We start from the raw sequence: 21,193 nt of genomic DNA on the forward strand, positions 1-21,193 counted from the left end.
AGATGAAGACAGTCCTGTAAAGCAACAATGCCGCCCTCTAGTGGACGCAAACAGGTTAACACCGCTAATAGAAGCCCAGAAAAGAGAAGTCTTGTGATTTTTCGCCAATTTATTGAGAAATTATTGAGGTACAATGTGTGGTTGCAAATAGGGGGTGGGGGTGAGGGGGTGTGGGTGGGGGTGTAAGAGAACACACCAAACATTCTGGTGGTACCTCAAAAGAAAAGATCCCACTTAATTCCAATGAAGTGATTTAAAACAGGCAGATGAATACCAAAGTATGGAAAGAAAAATAAAACTTTGTTCTTTTGGATGTGTCATACAGTACAGGGCGTGTTTTGAGCAGCACCACACATGTGAAATGTCTTGGGGAGTTGTTTTTTTTGGAATCTGATAGCATACGTTTTCTTTTTAATTATTTTTCAAAAGATGACGCATCCTGCCATATAATGTCCCCCCTACTACTAAAATTCAGAAACAAAAAAAAAGGGTGTGGCAAAAAGTGTGATGAGGTAACGCTCTATCCGTCCAAATTAACCTGAGGTACACAAACAATTACCAGGTAAGCAGCAAGAATACAACAGATAAGATAAAAGATACACAATAAAAGAATATTCCAAAGATGGGCCAAAAAAAAAAAAACGAGTACTTCCAGTCCGGTAGCAAACTGTCACGTTCCCGCCAGTACAACTCACAAGACACACACAAAAAAAGCAAAATACAACAAAAAGTCATATATAATAGCAGCAAACGAGTGAATCACAATTAGGCAAATTTGTTGAAGACGAGAAAAGAAAAGCTTCGTAGCAGCAAGAGAATGACGTGTAGAGACGTGTCACTTTGGAATGAGCTCTTTTTCCCCTTCGACGTCTTTTCAAAGCAAAAAAACACGCATTTCGGGATTAAAGCATCAACACGAGACACTCGGGGGGGGGGCAAAGGTGTGATATGTACAAGGTCAGGCACCGAAGACAAGGATCTGAACAGGATAATCCTCACTCTGGGAAGATTTGACCGGGAATTAACTATTCAAGTACGATGAAATAACTTGTTGATATTCCATGGAAATATTCCTTGTGGAGTCCATCACCTGCTGCTGTGGAGGGGAAGGGGGGGGTGCAGCTTCCACGACCCCGTGGGAATCCAGCCCAAAAAAAAAGCGAGTAAATCAAATAACTTAAGAAAAACTAGAACCAGAACCAAAACCTAAACAACAAACAAAAAACCCTAATAAACCAAATGGACTCTCCTCGCTTACCACCCCCTTAGAATTCTTAAGGAGGGTTTTGTTTTGTTTTTTTCAAAGTGCATCAATATCGTTCCTATCCCGCAATCGCTCCGAAATTTCAAAACCTGCTGATAGGAGAAACTGCAGCGAAGCTAAAACGTGGGAACCTGGAGTTCTTCCTCCTGTAGCTTACATTCCCGACTTTTCGGGGCATCCGAGCGTCCATCACGACTCAAAACCTGCATCTGTGCCTTCGCCACCTGCGTGAAACTCGCGACTCATCCCACTCTCTCTCTCTTTCCGCCAACACACGTAAACCGCCTCCTCCACTCCGTCGACGTGACGACTTCCTGTATGGGCAGGCCCAGCCCGCCGCTCCTCTCTTCCGCGTGACGTGGTGCTCGTGGAACCCCCCGCATCAAACTGTGAGTGATTAACTGTAGGCTTAAGATGCTAAACGAGTAACAACTAAATACTAGCTAACATACGCTATCATAGTTTTGGCTGTCAAAGGAAAATATGTAGAGTTCATCAAAGTAAGCTATGTTTCTTCAAGTATGAAAATATATTCAGGTTCCCGCCGTGGAGAACCTAAGGCACTATCAAGTTTCAAGATTCTTAAATATCTTGTTTGATTACATGTGGCACATACAAAAACAAGTTGGGGGGGGGGGGGGGGGGGGGATTTCATAAATGCTAAAAGTTCGTGGATTGTCGCCGTGTGTGGGGGTGGTGGGTGGGGTGAGACGTGGGAGTTCATAAGTTGACATCACGCACGTCTGTCGGGGTGCTGGACTGGTCCTGCTGTTCCCTGGACTTGGGACCCCCGCCGCCGCCCCGGTTCTCCTGCTGCAGGCTGGCGGCCAGCACACGCTCAATCTGCTCCTGGCACGCCCTCAGACAGTCCTGCGACACGGGGGACATGGACACAGCTGTAAAAAAACGCTATTCTTATACGATGAAGACGCCATGTTGGCCCCCCACTTTGCTTGTCCCATCACTTCTACTCTGCTGGGTTATTAAATTTCTACGACTTTGTAGATCATATGCAGCCTTATTTGGGGTCATTTTGATCCTTTTTGTGCCAGATTGCTGCGGTCATGACTGACTGCATAGGGTGGGGGTGATCATGGTGCCAAAATGACACAATCCATTCTGCTGGATTACTACAATATCTACGACTTTGGACTATTTCCAGCCTTATTCAAATCAACTTTATTTGTATAGCACTATAGCATGCAACACAAAGTGCTTTACAGAATTAAAAACAATGACCACAATTAAAAGGAAAAAGGGACCCAAGGATGGCACCCCCTCAGCAGACCCGACCCCCCCCCCCCCCGAGGAAATACTGGAGTTAAAAGCTAAAGAGCATAAAATAGGACTAAAAAAAGATAAAAACGCAAGAAAATACGAGTTAAAAGCCTAATTAAAAAGGTGTGTTTTTAATCTTTTTTTTAAAAATATCAACAGTCTCTTCAGCCCTGATGCTGCCTCACTGTGGGTTTTTGTTCTGGGTTTTGGTATTGTTAAAAGGGGGGTTGATATGGTAAAAGCAGATCAGATAAATAAGAAGGTTCAAGTCCGTTAAGACATTTAAAAACCAGTAAGAGAATCTTAAAATCCATCCTAAAGCGGACGGGGAGCCAATGTAGCCACTTTATTGGGAGTTGTGTGCCAGATTGCCACCGATTCATGACGTGAATTAATTCATCACATGAATGGAAATGACACCTTCCGTGCCGCCATTGATCACAATTACTACATCTGGGTGGATTATTTTGAGTCTTATTTGAAGTTGTTCTTAATTAATGATGGAGATCACCTTATATTTTGCTGAGTCACGCACTGCCATATCTGACTTTGTGGACTATTTCCAGTCATGGCTTACTTTGAGCAAGGTTGCCACTGACATGAACGACTTGGAGCAGGGCAAGATGGCGTCCATGATGTACTGTGGTTGATTTTGTACTATTTTGTACCATTTCACCTTTTTTCGCCTGGAGGGGCCACGTTGGGTCAGATTGGCGCCATCGTTCATCGAGTCCAAACACCTTCTACTCTGCTGCGTTACCGCTACTATGTTACTACTACTACTACTACTACTACTACTACTATGTTACTACTACTATTTCTATGACTTTGTGGACTATTTCCAGTCTTTATGCAAGGCTGCTGAGCTTACACAAGTGATGTTTTGAAGATCTCTATGACATGTTTCATATTGGGGGGGTCTTGGGGGGGGGTCCATGAGAGTACAATGCGTCACATGCACGGGAAATCTGCTAATTATAATAGCGCAGAGCTAGGTGGTCTAGAACAATGGTACCAGCCACACGAGGTCCTCAGTGGTCGTTTGTCCAAGTGGAGGCTGGTGACACCCCCTCTCCCCACCCCCCATCAGCCAAGCACACACACTTTAAGGTGTAAAAGGTGAAGCTGGGACGGTGTGAGCGGATGTTATTGGACATGTCTTTAAAAAGCCCCCCCCCCCCCAGCAGACGTGGGAGGTCGCTGGTTCGGCCGCGAGCCGGCAGCTTCAAGAATGTGCCGCCGCTCACAAAAGAGGGGGCTCGCATAGCATTCCTTTGAAACGTACGGATAATTGGAACCCGATGGAGCTGCCTGTTGTGATGGCGGAGGAGGTTGTGGGGGCTGCGTCGCCACGGCAACGCCACCACAAAGCTCGGCGGCGGTGCAACTCCGCCTTTTTAGGATTGGCCGCTATAGACGAGCGTTGATTGTGAGCAAAACACGACGGCGAGGTTTTAGTCTTGATGGAAAGTAGAGAACCGAGTCTTAAAGTCTAAAAAGCAAGGCATTAAACTTTTCATCAGCCTTATTTTATTTATGTACATGATGGCAGAATGCCGTTACGATTCAATAAGTTATTTTATTGATTTGTCAGGGACTTGATTTTCCATGTGTTTCCCTTTCAACCAGTCAGCCACTGGTTGACGTTCTGACTTCTTGGAATATTTCTATCCTACCAAGTTCTTTTCTAAAAGGTGAGGGTGTTACACCCACAAACTTAATACAAATCTGCAGCTTTGAATGTAATAATCCCGCAAATGTAAGAAATTTCCCCACAAACGTAAAAAAATTTGCCCACTGCAAACGTAATACTGAATTTCCAAATTATTACATTTTGTTTGTGAGCGCACATGTGAGTTTTAGTTACAGTATATTATTTTTATTATAAATTTTATATAATTTATTATTATTATAATATAATTTTAAAACAACTGCAATTATCACAATTATGTTATCTTTTTTAATTTAATAAATTATAATTTAATAATTAAAGATTGCTTTAATGTATTCAAATGATACTTTGAATAATATTTTTTCCACAAATTATCTTGTTAAAATCCTCAAAATGACATCTATACCTTCTCCTTCATTAAAAGAAGAAAACAAACAACAACAACAACCACAAAGATCATTATTTTGACTCATATTACATTTGTGGTTATTAAGTTATTACATTTACATATTTTCACTTTCCCACATATGTAATTTATTTAATGTATTGTAAATTGAAAAAAGATATAATTGTGATAATTGCAATTGTTTTAATAAAATTATTATTACTATTATATTTTATTATTTATTTTTATTATTTCTTCCCCATATACACACACAAAATCACACATACAATAATATACTGTAACTAAAACGCACATGTGCACCGACAAACAAAATGTAATAATTTAATAAATAATAAAAATAACAGAGTGCAATCATATGCCCCCAAGTCCTGATTGGTTGGTTCTCTAAGGCGTGTTTCCAGCCAAAAAGGGCTACAAACTAAAGTCGTATCCCGAGCGGCGTGGTGAGCTTGATCCTCCACCAGGAGGGGCAAAGGCGCTCCGGCAGAAACTGCATGTGCGCAACCGCAAGAATGCGGACTGTGAGTTTTAGTTTTACGGAGACATTCCCGCTCCGCCGCTGCTCGTTATAGCAGCAGGCCCCCCCCCAGGAGGACAAACAACTCCCATGTGGCCCCTCCCCGGGCCAGCACGCTTACCACTTCTGTGTTGGTGATCTTGGCCAGCAGGTCGGTCAGGTTGTCTCGGGCCAGCCTCTGGTCGCTGTGGTCCAGCTGCAGGCCACAGACGGCAGCCCCCATGCTGCCGCTGGCGATCATGGAGGGGGGGTTCATGGCCAGCCGGTCATCTGGTCGGAAGAAGCAGATTTAGGATAAGCGACAAGAAGTACGGCAGCTGGGTGCACACACGCTCCGCTTTTTCCCAGGGTCTGGGTTTCCAACACAGGATGGAACTTGTGCGTTTTCCCCCCTTGGAGAAAAAGTCTTGATTAGAAAAACAGGGCAGGAATCCTCCTACTCTCCTACTCGCCTCGCCTGGGATTCTGGGAACGGGTCCTTTCAGTCCACGTCTGGTAGACTGAACCCTAACAGGCCTGGACGGACGGACGCTGCAGTCAAGCAACCCGACCGCTCCAGACCAAGACCAAAACCACGCTGGTCTGTTCCAATTCCACTTTCAACGTAAAAACAAAGCTATGTTTCTACCCAATGGGGGGCATGCTCGGGGGTCATGTGACATTCAAACTTCCTTTACTCTTCTATCAACATGCCCAACGTTCCATGTTCCAACGTTACCAGTCCTCCACCGAGGAACATGATGAGGCGTTTACATGCGCCACCAAGTGAGTGCAATGACTTGCATGATTGACTCGCTTTTTGATGGAGGTGCATGTCCAGTCTGGCTCCTCCCGGACCAGATGGACATAGGAGGAGGTCCTCCAGCATAGGAACCACAGGAACATCAACTCCTTAGAAAACCTACATTTACTCGGCTGCTTCCTCGTTTCCTCGACTTGAATAAAATGGTAAAAATTAATTTCAAATATTTTTCATTCAGGCGAGGCGCAGATTACAGGAAGTGTGGTTTCCACCATTAGCAGCATGGAATGGTGAGGATGCTGGAGCCTATCCCAGCTGTCTCCGGGCGAGAGGCGGGGTCCACCCTGGACTGGTGGCCAGCCAGCCAATCACAGGGCACATATAGACAAACAACCATTCACACTCACATTCATACCTATGGACAATTTGGAGTGGCTAATTAACCTAGCATGTTTCTGGAATGTGGGAGGAAACCGGAGTACTCGGATTGGGGAGAACATGCAAACTCCACACAGAGATGGCCGAGGGGGGAATTGAACCCTGGTCTCCTAGCTGTGAGGTCTGCGTGCTAACCACTCGCCCTAGAACCAATCAAGTGAGGCTAAATGAAGGCCGCAACTGCCTCTAAATTGATGGGCATGACCTCCTTTGCGGCGCTTCCTGCCATTGAGTGAGCGGGGAGGCGGCGCCGGGAGACAAAGCGTGACGTCGGATCAGCGCCGCTGTCCAGGATATGAAAATATTAGCAAGGATTCCTAGCACACGCGGCGCTATGCTAAGGACAACAGAGAGAGAGAGAGAGAAGAGTTTATTTTGGACACGAGGCCAAGATGGGAAGGAGGGAGGAAGGAAGGAAGATCACGGGACTTTTTCCAACCTGGAGGCTTCCCTGTCAACAAACAGGGATGGGGGGGAGGGGGGGGGGGGTGATAGGCCAGAAGAAGGATGGACATGGTGATTTCCAGGTTCAAGCCAGCGACTGCGGGATAAGGGAGGCAAGAAATAGGTCACATGCATGATGACTCATGATGGGGGAATGCTAGCATGCTAGCATACACGCGTGGGAAAGCATGCAGACGTACGGGGGAGGGGGAGGGAGGGGAAGTGGGGTCAAGGTGGGACTACCTGTGGCGCAGAGGGCGATGAAGGTCTGCGTGTGCTTGCGGACCATGGCCACTTTCTCCTTGGGGAGGGGCAGACGGCCTATGATGTGCTCCACAAAGTCGTTGGGGATGACGGCGGCCATGTTCCACTTCAACTTGCCCAGCACCACCAGCTCCCAATCCTGAAACATCCACAAGAAGCTTTCTTCTCAGTCTTTCTGCTTCCCATCACCTTCTAGGACCTTACGGCCGTGAACTTATTTATAAAATAATCCAGACCGCCACAAATTCAACTGGCAGCTGGTCTACTATCTCTATCAAGGACCAAAAGGACAATATGGCTGCCTGAGGCGGACGCGTTGATGATGGAGGAACGTTAAAAATAAAAGATGGGGTTCAGCCACAATGTCCCCCAACAGGCTGGGAATCTGCGGCACCACAAACCCCCCACTTCCACCTTATCACCCGCCTGCTTTTGTCATGCCTCACATCCTGACGGGGCACTGCCGGGCGGCGGGCGCCTGCCGTCCCCCAAATCCTGCCCCGATGGAATTTCTACAGCTTGTTTATCAGTTAGCAAAATATTACTAAAATACATTTTATAAAAATTACAAATACTGTTTAGTGTTCCTCAACCTGTGCATCAATCGGCTTTTTTTGTCCGCATGGCGGGTTATTTGTAGACAACAGTTTAGAATAGAAAGTGAGCGAGCTTGTACTTCGGTACATTATTTAAAAAAAAAAAACTTATGGAAAGCAGGAAGTGAACAAATGTAACAGTTTGATTGTAAAAGTACCAGATGGAGGGGTAGGATTTAATAAGCTTTGCTTCTTCCTACTCCTTTTGGAACTGGGAACTGATTATGGGATGCATTCAAATGAAATTAAACCATTACCATAACTTTGGTACGTGACAAAAATAAATAAATAAATACAAAAAATACAAATAAACAAAATTAAAAATAAATAAATAAAACTGTATAAAATACATAAAAAAATAAATAATATAAAAATAAAAAATAAAAATTCTATTAGGAAAGCAGGAAGTGAACAAATGTAACTGTTACTGATTATAAAAGTACCAGATTATAAAAGTTCTTCCTACTCCTTTTGGACATGTGGAACTGTGAACTGATTATGGGATGCATTCAATTGTAATCTGATGCATGTTCAAATGAAATTAAACCATTACCATATCGGACCGAAACGGAGGTCAAAAACAGGATTATATGACCATCATGAAGAGAATCAATTATATTTCATTTATGATTCATGTACGGCACAACGAGGGACGACGTGTGAATGAACCGTCACAGACATTTGCATTAGTACCAATAAACTAAATAAGACGAGTGCAAATATTAGCTTCCGAAGCACGCTGCCGTCAAACATTTGTGACTTTGTCAACAATGGAAACGTCTGCGTGGGCGGCTCATCTGACTTTCGACATGACCCACGTTCACATCACTCTGTGGTGTGTGGGTGGGCGTGTTACATCTTAGCTCCATGCAAATAGGTGGAAAGAGAAAGATAAGCAAGGGTGGGGCCAAATGTGACTGTACTTCCTGTTATCAAGGGCAAATATGTGCATTAGAGCGCTTGAAGTTGCCGCCGCCCCGTTGAGGATTTCCTCACTGGTGGGCTGGCATATATCCACAAGTTCAATGACGCGAATGAACATGTGATTCGTGCTCGACATTTAGCCAAGATATGCTAACTAGCTATATTTGACATATTTGCAAACAAAGCCTAAAGAAGAAGCATTGAAATTGTCATGCAGTATTGCACACTGGTCACTAGGGGTCAGTAGGCGAAACAACCAAACCCCGGGCTTGATAGCAGGAGCAACAGGCTTTTATTGCAGGTCTGAATGACCTCACAACCGGCACACAATAAACATCAGAATAATAAGACGTGCTAACGTAGCGGCGGGATTCCAGCTAAAAGTCATCTTTGAAGCCCCAAACTCACTTCCTGGCCACATTTATTGTAACACTCAAGTCTTATTATGTCGACTATATTGGATAATAGGAGTGTAAGGGTGACTATGGGGGTGCTATTTCATGTCTGGAGAGCTCTATTATTATACTATTATTATCTATGTTAAGAAGCGTATTTAGAAGGCAGTCAACAGGTTTTCTAGCAAGTATTCCGTTTAAATTCACTTATGGTCGTGTCAGGAACCAATTCCACACCGTCAATGAGGGACTATCGTATTTCCTCCCTCTCATCAATTTTCCTTACTCAACTTTTTTTCTTTAATATTTTCATTTTAAGCATTATTCTTCCTCATAAGAAGATGTTATTCTCAACTTTTTCTTGCGAAATTACAACTTTTTTCATTTATGATTTCGACTTTTTTCTTGTTAAATGACATCTTCAGAGTGTAAGGGTGACTATGGGGGTGTTATTTCATGTCTGGAGAACTCTATTAATGTTAAGAAGCGTATTTAGAAGGCGGTCAACAGGTTTTCTCGCAAGTATTCCGTTTAAAGTCACTTATCACGATCGGGTCAGGAATCAATTCCACACCATCAACGAGGGACTATCGTATTTCCTCCATCTCATCAATTTTCCTTACTCAAATTTTTTTCTTTAATATTTTCATTTCAAGTGTTATTCTTCCTCATTTTTTTTCTTTTACGATTTCGACCTTATTCTTGTTTACTTGTTAAACGACATCTCCAGAATGTGCCGCATGCTGATTAAAAAAACAGCCACAAGCCACAAATGGAGGCCAGGGTGCAATTTGGACACCTCTGGACTGTGACAGGAGTGAATTTGCTGCCTACTGTGTGCCCCCCCACTAGCGGGAATAACCCACATCAAGCAGATAATGGCCACCCCGTCACAGCATGAACGCCGGGCTACCAAAGCCGATGCACACATGCTTGCGTTTAACCTGTTTGAAGCCAAGTCAACATCACTTCCTGGACAGATGCCTGCCCGAGGTCAACCCCCCCTCCACACCCCCTCCCCACCAATGCTCCAGCTGAAGAAGCAGGCCATCCTGTGAGGATATCCAGGAATATGTAGGCCGAGACCATCAAATGGGTCATTGGTCATTTCCCTAAACACAATAGGATGCGAGGAGCCGCTTTATTAAAACGTTCAAATATGGCCGAACGATTGAAAGAATGAGCATCGACTTTCCTGTCCATTCAAACGGGACTGGGAGGCGTTGTTGCTTTTCTTTGCTTGGGTGCGACTAAAAATGACTTCTTTTGAATTTCAGTCAGAACACTAGATGGCATCACACTCCTCTCCAGCCCAAAGCAAGAATGTGGCCATTTTTTTTTTATAGCACAGCTCTGAAAAGGAAACCCGGGTGGTTCCTGAGAAAGCATTAGCATTCCAATGAAGAATTGCATCGATTGCCCCCCTGACTGCCGGTCAAAACGTGATCTTACCAGCAGTTCCAGAGGCGTGATGGAGTTGTCCGTGTACATGCAAAGCTTCTCTGCTGATAGCGGCCTGCTGTCTTTTAACTTGGAGGCCAGGAACATGCACACAGCAGCCAGGAGCTGCAGGAAACTTTTCCTTGTGGGCATCACTGCTAGGAATCGGTCCAAATAGTTAATAGCTAAAGGGAAAACGTCTTCGCTGCTCCTCTCCTCCTCGCACACCTGGAAAATAAGCAGAAATAATAAGAAAATGGCTGCCATTCCAAGCAGAATGAAAGGATTTGAGTGTTTCTGTTGGAGATGTTTAGGGGTTGTTGTACATATAAAATATGTATCTGCAAAAAATGCAGATTTGCTGCAAATCCGAGCTCAATAGGAAGTCATGAGGCAACTAAGCTTCCTTTTTTCGAATACTTAAAATACTTTAGAGTCATATCAATAGTCTGCATGCCATTGCGACGAAAAGTTTGGAGCCTGCCATGCTGCTTGGCTGTCTGCCTTCAGCCTGCTCGCTTCTTTTAAAAAATTAATAATAATTAATGCAATGCACAAATTTGATTTTTTGCATCGGCTAAATTAAAACCAGGGTGTTTTGTAGGCTTCGAGTGGGTTTCCTGCCATCAGGAGGTCTTCGTAAAGGCTTTAGCAAATGTAAATAATCAAGCTAGGCTACATCTTTTTGCGGCTGAATTGTCTCCGTGGTGGTGGAATTTTCGACTCTCCCACGCCTTTTGGTGAGTCATCCTCGCCCGATTGTCACACAGTTCCGCGCAAACCAGCGGAAAAACATCAATTTCAGGCCGAACGATGCAAAGAATCCACAAACAACAAACGCAAGAGCCGCTTAGCTAGTTAGCATGAAAACAGGCACAAACCTCGTGCATCCAGCCTGCAACCATTCGTCTCATATAAGGTTGGATTTCCTTCTGGACCCGCTGGAAATATGAACATTGAGGTAAAAACCTGTCCTCGATGGTTAATAAACTTTGCAACACTCTGTGATCATTCAGGATGTTTGGGTCAGGCTGGGCTTTCACCACCGAGTCCGACTCGAGGCAATAAAGCTCCATGACTCGGCGCCCTTTGTCGTTGTCTTTGCCCCGCTTCCTGTTTGTGGCTAAATATGACGATTAAATGGATATAGCTGAGACAACGGACAGGAGGAGCGCAGTCCTGGTCGAAGCATGAGGCTGGGACTGCAAGCTTAATTCAGTCTTGCTGCCTCCGGCTGGCTCGGTCCTCCTTCTGGAGACTCTTCGCCGTCAAGCTAAAACCAGCGGGGGAGGCGGGATTTCCGGTGAAGACCTTCGAAATAAAACGAGTTTCCGTGGAAACGAAACCGTGCGTCCGCGTTTACGTTCCTCCAGTTAATGATAACAAAATAGACAATCGATTTAATGTGCTCTGATGTTAGCTTGTTGTTCAGTGTGTACATGAACAATCGAGCTAGGCTAACAAGCGTTATTGCTGGTGCTGCTGAAAATGAAAAAAATGGAAAAAAAGAGCAAAACTCCACTCAAATTATGACAACGTGATGATAATGTCCCAGCTAAAACATTTAGTGTAACTACGTGGAGTAAAAAAAAAATCAAAATTCACATGCAAAACATCTACGCTTCTTTACGAAACTAAAACTTCCTGCAAATGGACATATCGTTTTTGGTCCAGTTAAATAGGCTTCGAGTCCAAGACCTGGAGTCCAGGACCGAAGGGACGCTCCAGACGCCTGATCCCTGCTTTGCTGTGTGAGCGGAGAAGTTCATTGTTCCGTCAGTTTGGATTCAAGTCAAAATGATATTCACATTTTTAATCGACAAGTGAAAAACCTAGAATAAAAGTCTTGAACATGTCAACTTTACTTTACTACCTGGTTTGGTTTGGTTTAGTTTAGTTTAGTTTGGGGCTGCACGGCGGTTGAGTGGTTAGCGCGCAGACCTTTACGTGACTTTACTTTACTTTGCGTGACACAACTTTACTTTACTTTACTAGCTAGTTTAGTTTAGTTTAGTTTAGTTTAGTTTAGTTTAGGGCTGCACGGCGGATGAGTGGTTAGCGCGCAGACCTTTATGCGACGTGACGCAACTTTACTTTACTTTATTTTTACTTTACTTTACACGGCATGACACAGCTTTACTTTACTTTACTTCCTAGTTTTTAGTTTAGTTTAGGGCTGCACGGCAGTCTAGTGGTTAGCGCGCAGACCTCACCCTGAGTTCAATCCCACTCTCGGCCATCTCTGTGTGGAGTTTGCATGTTCTCCCCGTGCATGCGTGGGTTTTCTCCGGGTACTCCGGTTTCCTCCCACATTCCAAAAACATGCTAGGTTAATTAGCCACTCCAAATTGTCCATAGGTATGAATGTGAGTGTGAATGGTTGTTTGTCTATATGTGCCCTGTGATTGGCTGGCCACCAGACCTCTCGCCTGAAGACAGCTGAGATAGGCTCCAGCACCCCCCGCGACCCTCGTGAGGATAAGCGGTAGAAAATGAATGAATGAATGAATGAATGAATGTGGACACACGCAGTAAAGTCATTTAAAGAATGTAAACAATGGACTATGTCCAGGGTGAACTCTGCTGGGGTAGGCTCCAGCTGACCCTGTATTGTAAAGTGGATAGATCTCTGCTAAACTAGCAAGAGGAAGGACACAGTTTAAGCATGCTTTTCAACAAGTGTCACATGTAGATTTGCAGCCCTGTGTGTGTGTGTGTGTGTGTGTGTGTGTGTGTAGGGTAAATACACGTCTTCCTAAATCTCTCCTGAAAGGAGGTCACAGCCACGGAAGGAGAGTCATGTCTCCTGGTCAATAAGGTAGGACGACATTAGGACAGGAAGTCACGCGGCCATCAACCCTTTCACTTTTAATTGCCCAGCAGGCCGTGTGTGTGTGTGTGTGTGTGCATGTATGTGTGTGTGTGTGAGAGAGAGAGATGTTATCAAAGATTTCCAAACACTAAAAGCATTTCCAAGGTCCAACGAGCTGTTTCCGATCATGTGCGAGGGGAAAACTGTTGTGCTGAATGACAGGCGCTCTGCTCAACTACTTTTCACAAAGACCGTCTACCCCGCCCCCTCCACCTCCACCCCACCCCCACCAGCCCACCACCCGGCTTGCCACCAAAGAGCTGAATGAGATATGGAGTTTCATTGAGAAAAAAAAAAAAGAGAGCGAGAGAACTGTGGCGCTATTATGAGAGCGGCGAGTGGGAAGGGAATGTCAAGGTTACTTCAACTTCAAAGGAAAGGGGCGGTCTGTTTTTCTTCTTCTCTTTTTTTTTAAAAGAGGAGATTCATCTTAGAATTGACATGTCACAGTGCCCCCCCCCGCCCAACAAATCCCAAAGACTGGCAGACGGTCCGACACTTGAGGTGTCAGACGGAGAACGCCAGTCCTGTGATAACAACGTGTCGGCCGCTATCACACGCCGAGCTGGCGGCCCTGGGAAAAGGTGGAGGAGCGTGAAATCCTTGATCCGAAAGATTCCTGCTGCATACCAGCCCAGTCGGGAGGGAGGGGGGCAGGGGGGAGGGGGGGTAGCAAGAGGAAGACACCAACAAGGAAAAAAATAGTGGACATTTACTCTTCATTTCATGTACTCTTCATGTACTCTTCCGTGTTTGTGGTTCTATCCATACATATACATAGTAATATACATAGTACATTATTCATTCTGACACTGTACAACTGGGGTGTTCAAACAGCCACCCGGGGGCCATTTACAGCCCGCAGCTGTTTTTTATGACTTGATTTTATTTACTCTGCACTTTCTAAAAAAAATACAATTTGACAGGAAAAAAAACAACAAGAGTAAAAATGCAAAAAGGAGCAGTCATTCATAAGAATTATTATAGAATATTAAGAGAGTAAAGTCAGAAGACAAAAAAACAGCACAAAGATGAAAAATGAAAGGAAAAAAGTTACCGTTATTATTGTTATAATTAGAATATTATTAGAATTACTATGTTATGTCCATATATATCTCCATATAGTATATCTCCATATATACATCCATATACGTATATATCCTCCTATATCTCCATATATATCTCCACCTATATCTCTATATATATATCTTCACCTATATCTCTATATATATATCTCCACCTAGATCTCCACCTATGTCTCCACCTATGTCCATATATAGCTCCACTTATATCTCCATATATATCTCCACCTATATCTCCATATATATCTCCACCTATATCTCCATATATATCTCCACCTATGTCTCCACCTATGTCCATATATATCTCCACCTATATCTCCATATATATCTCCACCTATATCTCCACCCATATCTCCATATATATCTCCACCCATATCTCCATATATATCTCCACCTATATCTCCATATATATCTCCATATATATCTCCACCTATGTCTCCACCTATGTCCATATATATCTCCACCTATATCTCCACCCATATCTCCACCCATATCTCCATATATATCTCCATATATATCTCCACCTATGTCTCCACCTATGTCCATATATATCTCCACCTATGTCCATATATATCTCCACCTATATCTCCACCTATGTCCATATATATCTCCACCTATATCTCCACCTATGTCCACCTATATCTCCACCTATGTCCATATATATCTCCACCTATATCTCCACCTATGTCCATATATATATCCACCCATATCTCCATATATATCTCCACCCATATCTCCACCTATGTCCATATATATCTCCACCTATATCTCCACCTATGTCCACCTATATCTCCACCTATGTCCACCTATATCTCCACCTATGTCCATATATATCTCCACCTATATCTCCACCTATGTCCATATATATATCCACCCATATCTCCATATATATCTCCACCCATATCTCCACCTATGTCCATATATATCTCCACCTATGTCCATATACGTATATCTCCATATATATCTCCACCTATATCATATATACCTCCACCTATTTCCACACCAAGTTCATGCCACTCGGCCTTGATGGACGCCGTTCCCCAAAGTGTTCCCACTACGACCCCCCCCCCAAAGCCATGGTGCCATCCTGTAGACATTTGTTACTCCATGACATCTTTAAGATTGGCAGCTAAAAGAAAATCCTTCTGGCTGTCATCCAATCAGTTGAAAGGACGGCATACAGGGGGAGGGGCTTTAAGAAGAGGACGCAAGCGTAAAAAAGTTTCAGTGGGTTTGAACGCCAATCGGGTAACAGGCGAGCGAGGGCGCCATGGCGGGAACGCTCAACGGAACGTCAAGAGCGGCGAGGAGGAGATAAAGTGGCTTGTGTGTGTCACATGGTCTCAGACTCTCGTGCGCTTATTACAGCCCAAACATGAATGGCAGGCCATGTCAACGGTCACATGCTAGGAGATGCTATTCCGGGGCCCAATCAGCAGCAGTGGGTGTCACTCACCGGGAGGGGGGAAATGGAAATGAAGGTGCTTTCCAGGAGAAGTCCAACAGTAAAGTCATTTCCTTCACCAAGCACGTTTTCGGTGTGCGAAGCCCCGCCTTCCTCGCTCCATCAGGCGTCCTCACGTCCGCAGCCGGCCTGGAAAAAACAAATGGAGGGAACAGCGTGGGCAGAAAGACGGGATGCTTCCCACACTGAGTCTCTGGAATGCTTTGGCTATTCGGAAAGCCATCATTCACAACAGAATGCCAACATTAGGGGGCATTAGGGGGGGCGGCGTGGGGGGGTGGGGGGGGGCAATGAGGGGACAGATAGCAACATCCGGGCCTGGACTTTGGTCTGCCTTTTGGAACACAAGAGGGTTTTATTCTGCACACTCTGGACCCCGGGTCAGTGTAGACTACACCCCCACTTCTATTAAGTCTGACGTCCGGCACATATTATGGTGTGGCGGTGGAGGGGACGGGGGGGCGGCGATGGGGTGGGGGCACATGCTAGCAACAACAGCACATCAGGCATTTACCACAGAACGCTCCAGAACCTTGACTACCTCCAAGGCCGCTTCCTTCTTAAAGGTCTAAAGGTACCCCAGGGGTGACCAAAGTGCGGCCCGGGGGCCATTTGCAGCCCACAGCTGTTTTTTATTTGGCCCGTGGCACAGTCGAAGAATATATTTAACAATAAAACTACAATAAAATAATAATCTGCAGTAATTTTACAAGAATAAAGTGGTAATACCATAATATTTTTATATATTATATATATATTATATTATCCTTGGAAACATCAGAAATGGAAACAAAGAGAATAAAGTTCAAATTCTAAGAGAAAACAGTTGCGCTAGTATTAACTATAAAACGAGTTAAAAAAAGAAAAAAGAGAAAAAAAAGACTTGAAATATTAAGGAGAAATAACTTTGTTTTCAGTCATAATTAGTTCAAGGGAAAAGTTATAATTAGACGGGAATAAAGTCCAAATATGAGAATAAAGTTGTCATAGTGCGAGAAGGAAATCAACAAAATCAACAAAGACAACAAAACAAGAAAGAGTGATGCTAGTAATCCCCCTTTTTACTAGAAAAATAATAATAATAATAATAATAATAATAATAATCAGTCAGCTGCAGACGTGGGAGCTCCAGGTATGATCACCTCGTTCTTATGCAGCAAATAGGCTAACCTAGCTAAAACCAAGTTAAAATGGGAGTGTAACGTTAGCATCACATAGCCATGCTAGTGTCGCTAACGCTTATGTCCTCCTGTAGAGGAGTAACATGGCGGTGAGATCCAACGTCTTAGCATTACTTTCAACCAAAACAAACCTAACAAAGCAGGCTTCGCTACACATTGTAAATGACACCGTGCCAAGTTCCAGTGCGTAAAGCTCACAATGGCGCTTGGTCATTAGCATGGAATTAGCATGGAAGCTACAGAGCCACAAAGGGTCTGCGGTTCAGCAGCATGGAGGCCAACCACTCCAAGACCGACACCGGAGTCGGATCCCCAACGTCTTAGCATTACTTTCAACCAAAACAAACCTAACAAAGCAGGCTTCGCTACACATTGTAAATGACACCGTGCCAAGTTCCAGTGCGTAAAGCTCACAATGGCGCTTGGTCATTAGCATGGAATTAGCATGGAAGCTACAGAGCCACAAAGGGTCTGCGGTTCAGCAGCATGGAGGCCAACCACTCCAAGACCGACACCGGAGTCGGATCCCAACGTCTCGTCGAACTCGGATGAGCGGATTAGATGTTCACGGGGCGTCTGGACATGTGTTATGTAACCCGGCTGTGGGGGGGGGGGGCCCCCTTGTTCCGCTCTCCGACTCACACATGTAGCGGGGTGGCCAAGAGCTGCCTGTCAGTGTGTGTGGTCAGAGATTAGGGAAGGAAGGAAGGGTGGGGGCCTGGGGGGGTTCTGGCGGCGCTGCTCGTGTGGCAGCTGCGTGTGCTGGAGGAAGCCGATTGGCTAAAGCCGCTGAAGGGGTGTGGCCCCGGAAGTGGAGTGACAATTAATTGGGGACAGGATGCTTAACAGAGGGGGGGCCCAAGCAGCTGGACACGCAGACTGCTAGCGGCCCCCGCCTGCACCCACTGAGACAAAGACACCGCAAAAAGACTCACTCCGTTCGTGTCGTTGTTCCATGGAACGGCCGTGCCAAGGTGCAGAAACCAATGCACAGAGTGAACCCTCTTCCTGCCTGTTATGTTATGAGTTATGAGTACTTATTCATAGATACTCAATATCTTGTTTTCTGGTGGCTCATACTCAATGCCAGATAATTAGTGTTTTAATTAGTGTTTTTTTCATCAGCCCACGAGATTTAATCTTTGGACACGATACATATATCGATATCGATACCAATACTCATAACCGTCTGGTGATGAAATATCACGACATGCCTACCGCCAGGAGAAGCAGAGGCTAGAGGGGGGAGGAGTCACCTGCTGTGGCCCAGAAAGATGCACCGTATTCGGGCACAGGCTCCAAGCAGCCCCTGTGATGCTATGGAGGTCTCTGGTGACATGGAGCTTGGAGCTTCTGGTGGCTGAATAGACTTTTACTGCATCATATCACCTCGTACTTCAGTACCTGGAAAAAAAACTATATTAGGAAAGCAGGAAGTGAACAAATGTAACAGTTACTGATTGTAAAAGTACCAGATGGAGGGGTAGAATTTAATAAGCTTTGCTTCTTCCTACTCCTTTAAATAAATAATATTAAATAAAAATAAAAACATTAAATAATTTTAATTATTCAATTCAATCAAAATTAAAATAAAAAAAACTTAAACTATATTAGGAAAGCAGGAAGTGAACAAATGTAACAGTTACTGATTGTAAAAGTACCAGATAGAGGGGTAGGATTTAATAAGCTTTGCTTCTTCCTACTCCTTTTTGGAGTGATGTGATCATGTGATGCATTGTAATCTGATGCATGTTCAAAATGAAATAAAATACAACTAGCATTAGCATGGATGTTTGTTTACAAGAGAGCTCAGTGGAAGTTAACGTCCCAGGCAGGAAAAAAAAGGAGTGCTTGATTTACTCTCTGAGCTTTTTAATGATCAGTTGTCAGAGCTATTTTTAATTTATCGGTATGACATCATCATTCCCTCATACTCAATGCGGGATAATTAGCGTTTTTTTTATTATCAGCCCACAAGACGATTTAATCTTCAGACACGAGATGTTGTGACTCGTCGGCCATCGACATTTTTCTGTAAAAGTTCAGATTCTGGAGCCGCCGACCAGCTTGACAGCATTCCAAGGTGAACTGAAGCGGACCGTGTACCACACAAGCTCCAAATACATCCGTCTCAACGGGACCCGGGACCCGGGGACCAGGCATTGTACCCCCCAAATGTACAATCCTTTTCTTCAAAGAGCCTCATTGTTCCTCAAATAACTCCACTCGTGCACACACACGGCAACATTTCCACTCCTGCACGCTTACATTTGCCTCCCGAGAGAAAGGGGAGGAAATGGGGGTGGGGGTGGGGGTGGCAGTGGGGGTGGGGGGGTCTGTCTTTGAAAAGCGGCCCCAGCTAGACGATATGCTCCGCTCAGGTATGATGGAGCGAGGCGGTCTGGACCCCCCACCCCCCCCCCAATTCTGGCATAAAGGGGCCTCTGTGAGGGCCGAGGCAGCTCCAGACGTAATTGGCCTCATTGCTTGATTAGATTCAGCAGTCAGACCCCCCCGGGCCCCGTCCCCCCCAATGAGAAAAAGAGCCCTGCCCTCCAACAGCAGGTGATGATGAGATCCCAGCGTGCATGTGGAATGTGCACGTGATCTAATCCTATCGCCAGGAAATGCCGAGTCAGCATCGCCACGGATGACATCAACATGGACGTTCGTCGTTCGCATCGCTCAGCGAAGGAAATCCAGTCCGACAAGCTGACACACGTCAAAATCGCTAAAAACGCTTCCAGTCGCCGTCAATGGAATTACCACCTTGCGGGACCGGATCATGAATGACACACCGCCGTTGTCCCCAGGAGCCGTTCCCACGTTAGCGGCAAGTGTACTGGGACCACTGATAAGAGGGGGGGCAGGGGGCGGATGATACTGGTCCATTCTTCCCACTGAGGCAGCTGTGAGAAAAAGAAGGTCACCCGTGTGCCGTCGTGTCCAATTGATCGCCGGCCACCGCTTCCCAGGACCGAGTGCGCCTCCCCAGGGGAGAGGCGGGAAGAAAGTTCCGGCCTCAGCATAAGGAAGCATCCACCCCAACACTAACAGACCGGGGTCCAATTCGATTCAAACAATCAGTACATACAAAATACACGATCAATTCCGCAATTGAATTGAGTAATTATTCATATTATTATAACGGACTTCCCGGGACCTCTCCTCCATCCCGTGCAACTTCAAGGGGGATTTCCATCCCGAGTGGGAAGTCTCCCAGCCTAAACTGCAACGTATCGTGTCGCCGACATTGTCATGAGAATTTAGGGGAGGGGTTACCTCTCCCTGACAGCCTGTCATGTCTTTGTTTCCAAAGCTTACGCAATGGCGGCTAACAGGAAGCGGTCCGAGTCGGTGTTATGCTTGGAAGCACGGCCGGAGCAGGAGCAGGCTGGTCAGGACCGCCACCGGCCGTGAGGAAATGCAGCTCTTCATGGTCAGGACATAAATACATGCCGAACTTGATGACGCGGCAAAATTAAATTGCACATGAAAGGCACTTCTCGTGGAAGAACGGGGAAGAGGAGACTCGGAGCGCCGTGGCAGGCTATTGACCTGGAAAAGGAAAAAGCAAACATTCTTGAGGAATGTGTGAAATGCCGAGCGTGGGAGGAGAGCTCTGACACATGTGGCTGTTTGCTAGACGCACACGGTTGCCAAAGCGCGAAGGTGCGGCTGCTTGATCCGCCCTCTGCTGTCACCGACGGCTGGAGTCGGAGTCGCCGGGGACGACGGCATGTCATGTTACACGTCATGTTACACGTCACGTGACAGGCAGACGTTGCATCACTCATGAACCAACGTCAGCACAGACCCCACCTCTTGCCCAAAGTCAGCCGGGATAGGCTCCAGCATAGCCTCCACCCCAGTGAGGATCGATCAAGGGTCGCGGGGGTGCTGGAGCCTATCCCTGCTTCGCCCTGTCTTCGGGCGAGAGGCGGGGTACACCCTGGACTGGTGGCCAGCCAATCCCAAGGCACATATAGACAAACAACCATTCTTCAGGCGAGCCAGCCAATCACACGGCACATATAGACAAACGACTATTCTTCGGGCGAGCCAGCCAATCACAGGGCACATATTGACAAACAACCATTATTCGGGCAAGCCAGCCAATCACAAGACACATATAGACAAACAAACATTCTTCGGGCGAACCAGCCAATCACAGGGCACATATAGACAAACGACTATTCTTCGGGCGAGCCAG

General features: G+C 45.4%; 1 protein-coding gene across 2 annotated transcripts; it reads right to left on the minus strand.

Moving 5' to 3' along the window:
* Positions 1-374: 374 nt before the first annotated feature.
* LOC131131977 (G1/S-specific cyclin-D2-like) lies at positions 375-18,382 on the minus strand. Of its 2 annotated transcripts, XM_078787703.1 has the most exons (6): positions 18,237-18,382; positions 15,791-15,928; positions 10,393-10,608; positions 7,005-7,164; positions 5,259-5,407; positions 375-2,134 (listed from the first exon to the last, which is right to left on the minus strand). In XM_078787703.1, exons 3-6 carry the CDS (start codon positions 10,531-10,533, stop codon positions 1,985-1,987), a joined length of 600 nt encoding a protein of 199 aa, XP_078643829.1. In that variant the 5' UTR covers positions 10,534-10,608; positions 15,791-15,928; positions 18,237-18,382; the 3' UTR covers positions 375-1,984. The 2 variants fall into 2 exon arrangements, with proteins under 2 accessions (XP_078643829.1, XP_057933057.2); XM_058077074.2 differs by lacking the exons at positions 15,791-15,928; positions 18,237-18,382 and adding an exon at positions 11,262-11,670.
* Between the last annotated feature and the right edge of the window lie 2,811 nt (positions 18,383-21,193).

The sequence above is a fragment of the Doryrhamphus excisus genome, linkage group LG2, assembly GCF_037039965.1.
Source record: "Doryrhamphus excisus strain RoL-2023G ecotype Guam linkage group LG2, RoL_Dexc_Guam_v1.1, whole genome shotgun sequence".
NCBI lineage: Eukaryota > Metazoa > Chordata > Actinopteri > Syngnathiformes > Syngnathidae > Doryrhamphus > Doryrhamphus excisus.

What these genes read in the sequence shown, in the direction of transcription:
- LOC131131977 (XM_058077074.2), bottom strand. Translation starts at nt 11,456, where the DNA reads ATGGAGCTTTATTGCCTCGAGTCGGACTCGGTGGTGAAAGCCCAGCCT. An exon ending in TTGCAGGCTGGATGCACGAG is followed by an intron (nt 10,609 to 11,261) that starts GTTTGTGCCTGT and finishes CTTATTTTCCAG; the next exon opens with GTGTGCGAGGAGGAGAGGAG. An exon ending in AGATCACCAACACAGAAGTG is followed by an intron (nt 2,135 to 5,258) that starts GTAAGCGTGCTG and finishes CCCGTGTCGCAG; the next exon opens with GACTGTCTGAGGGCGTGCCA.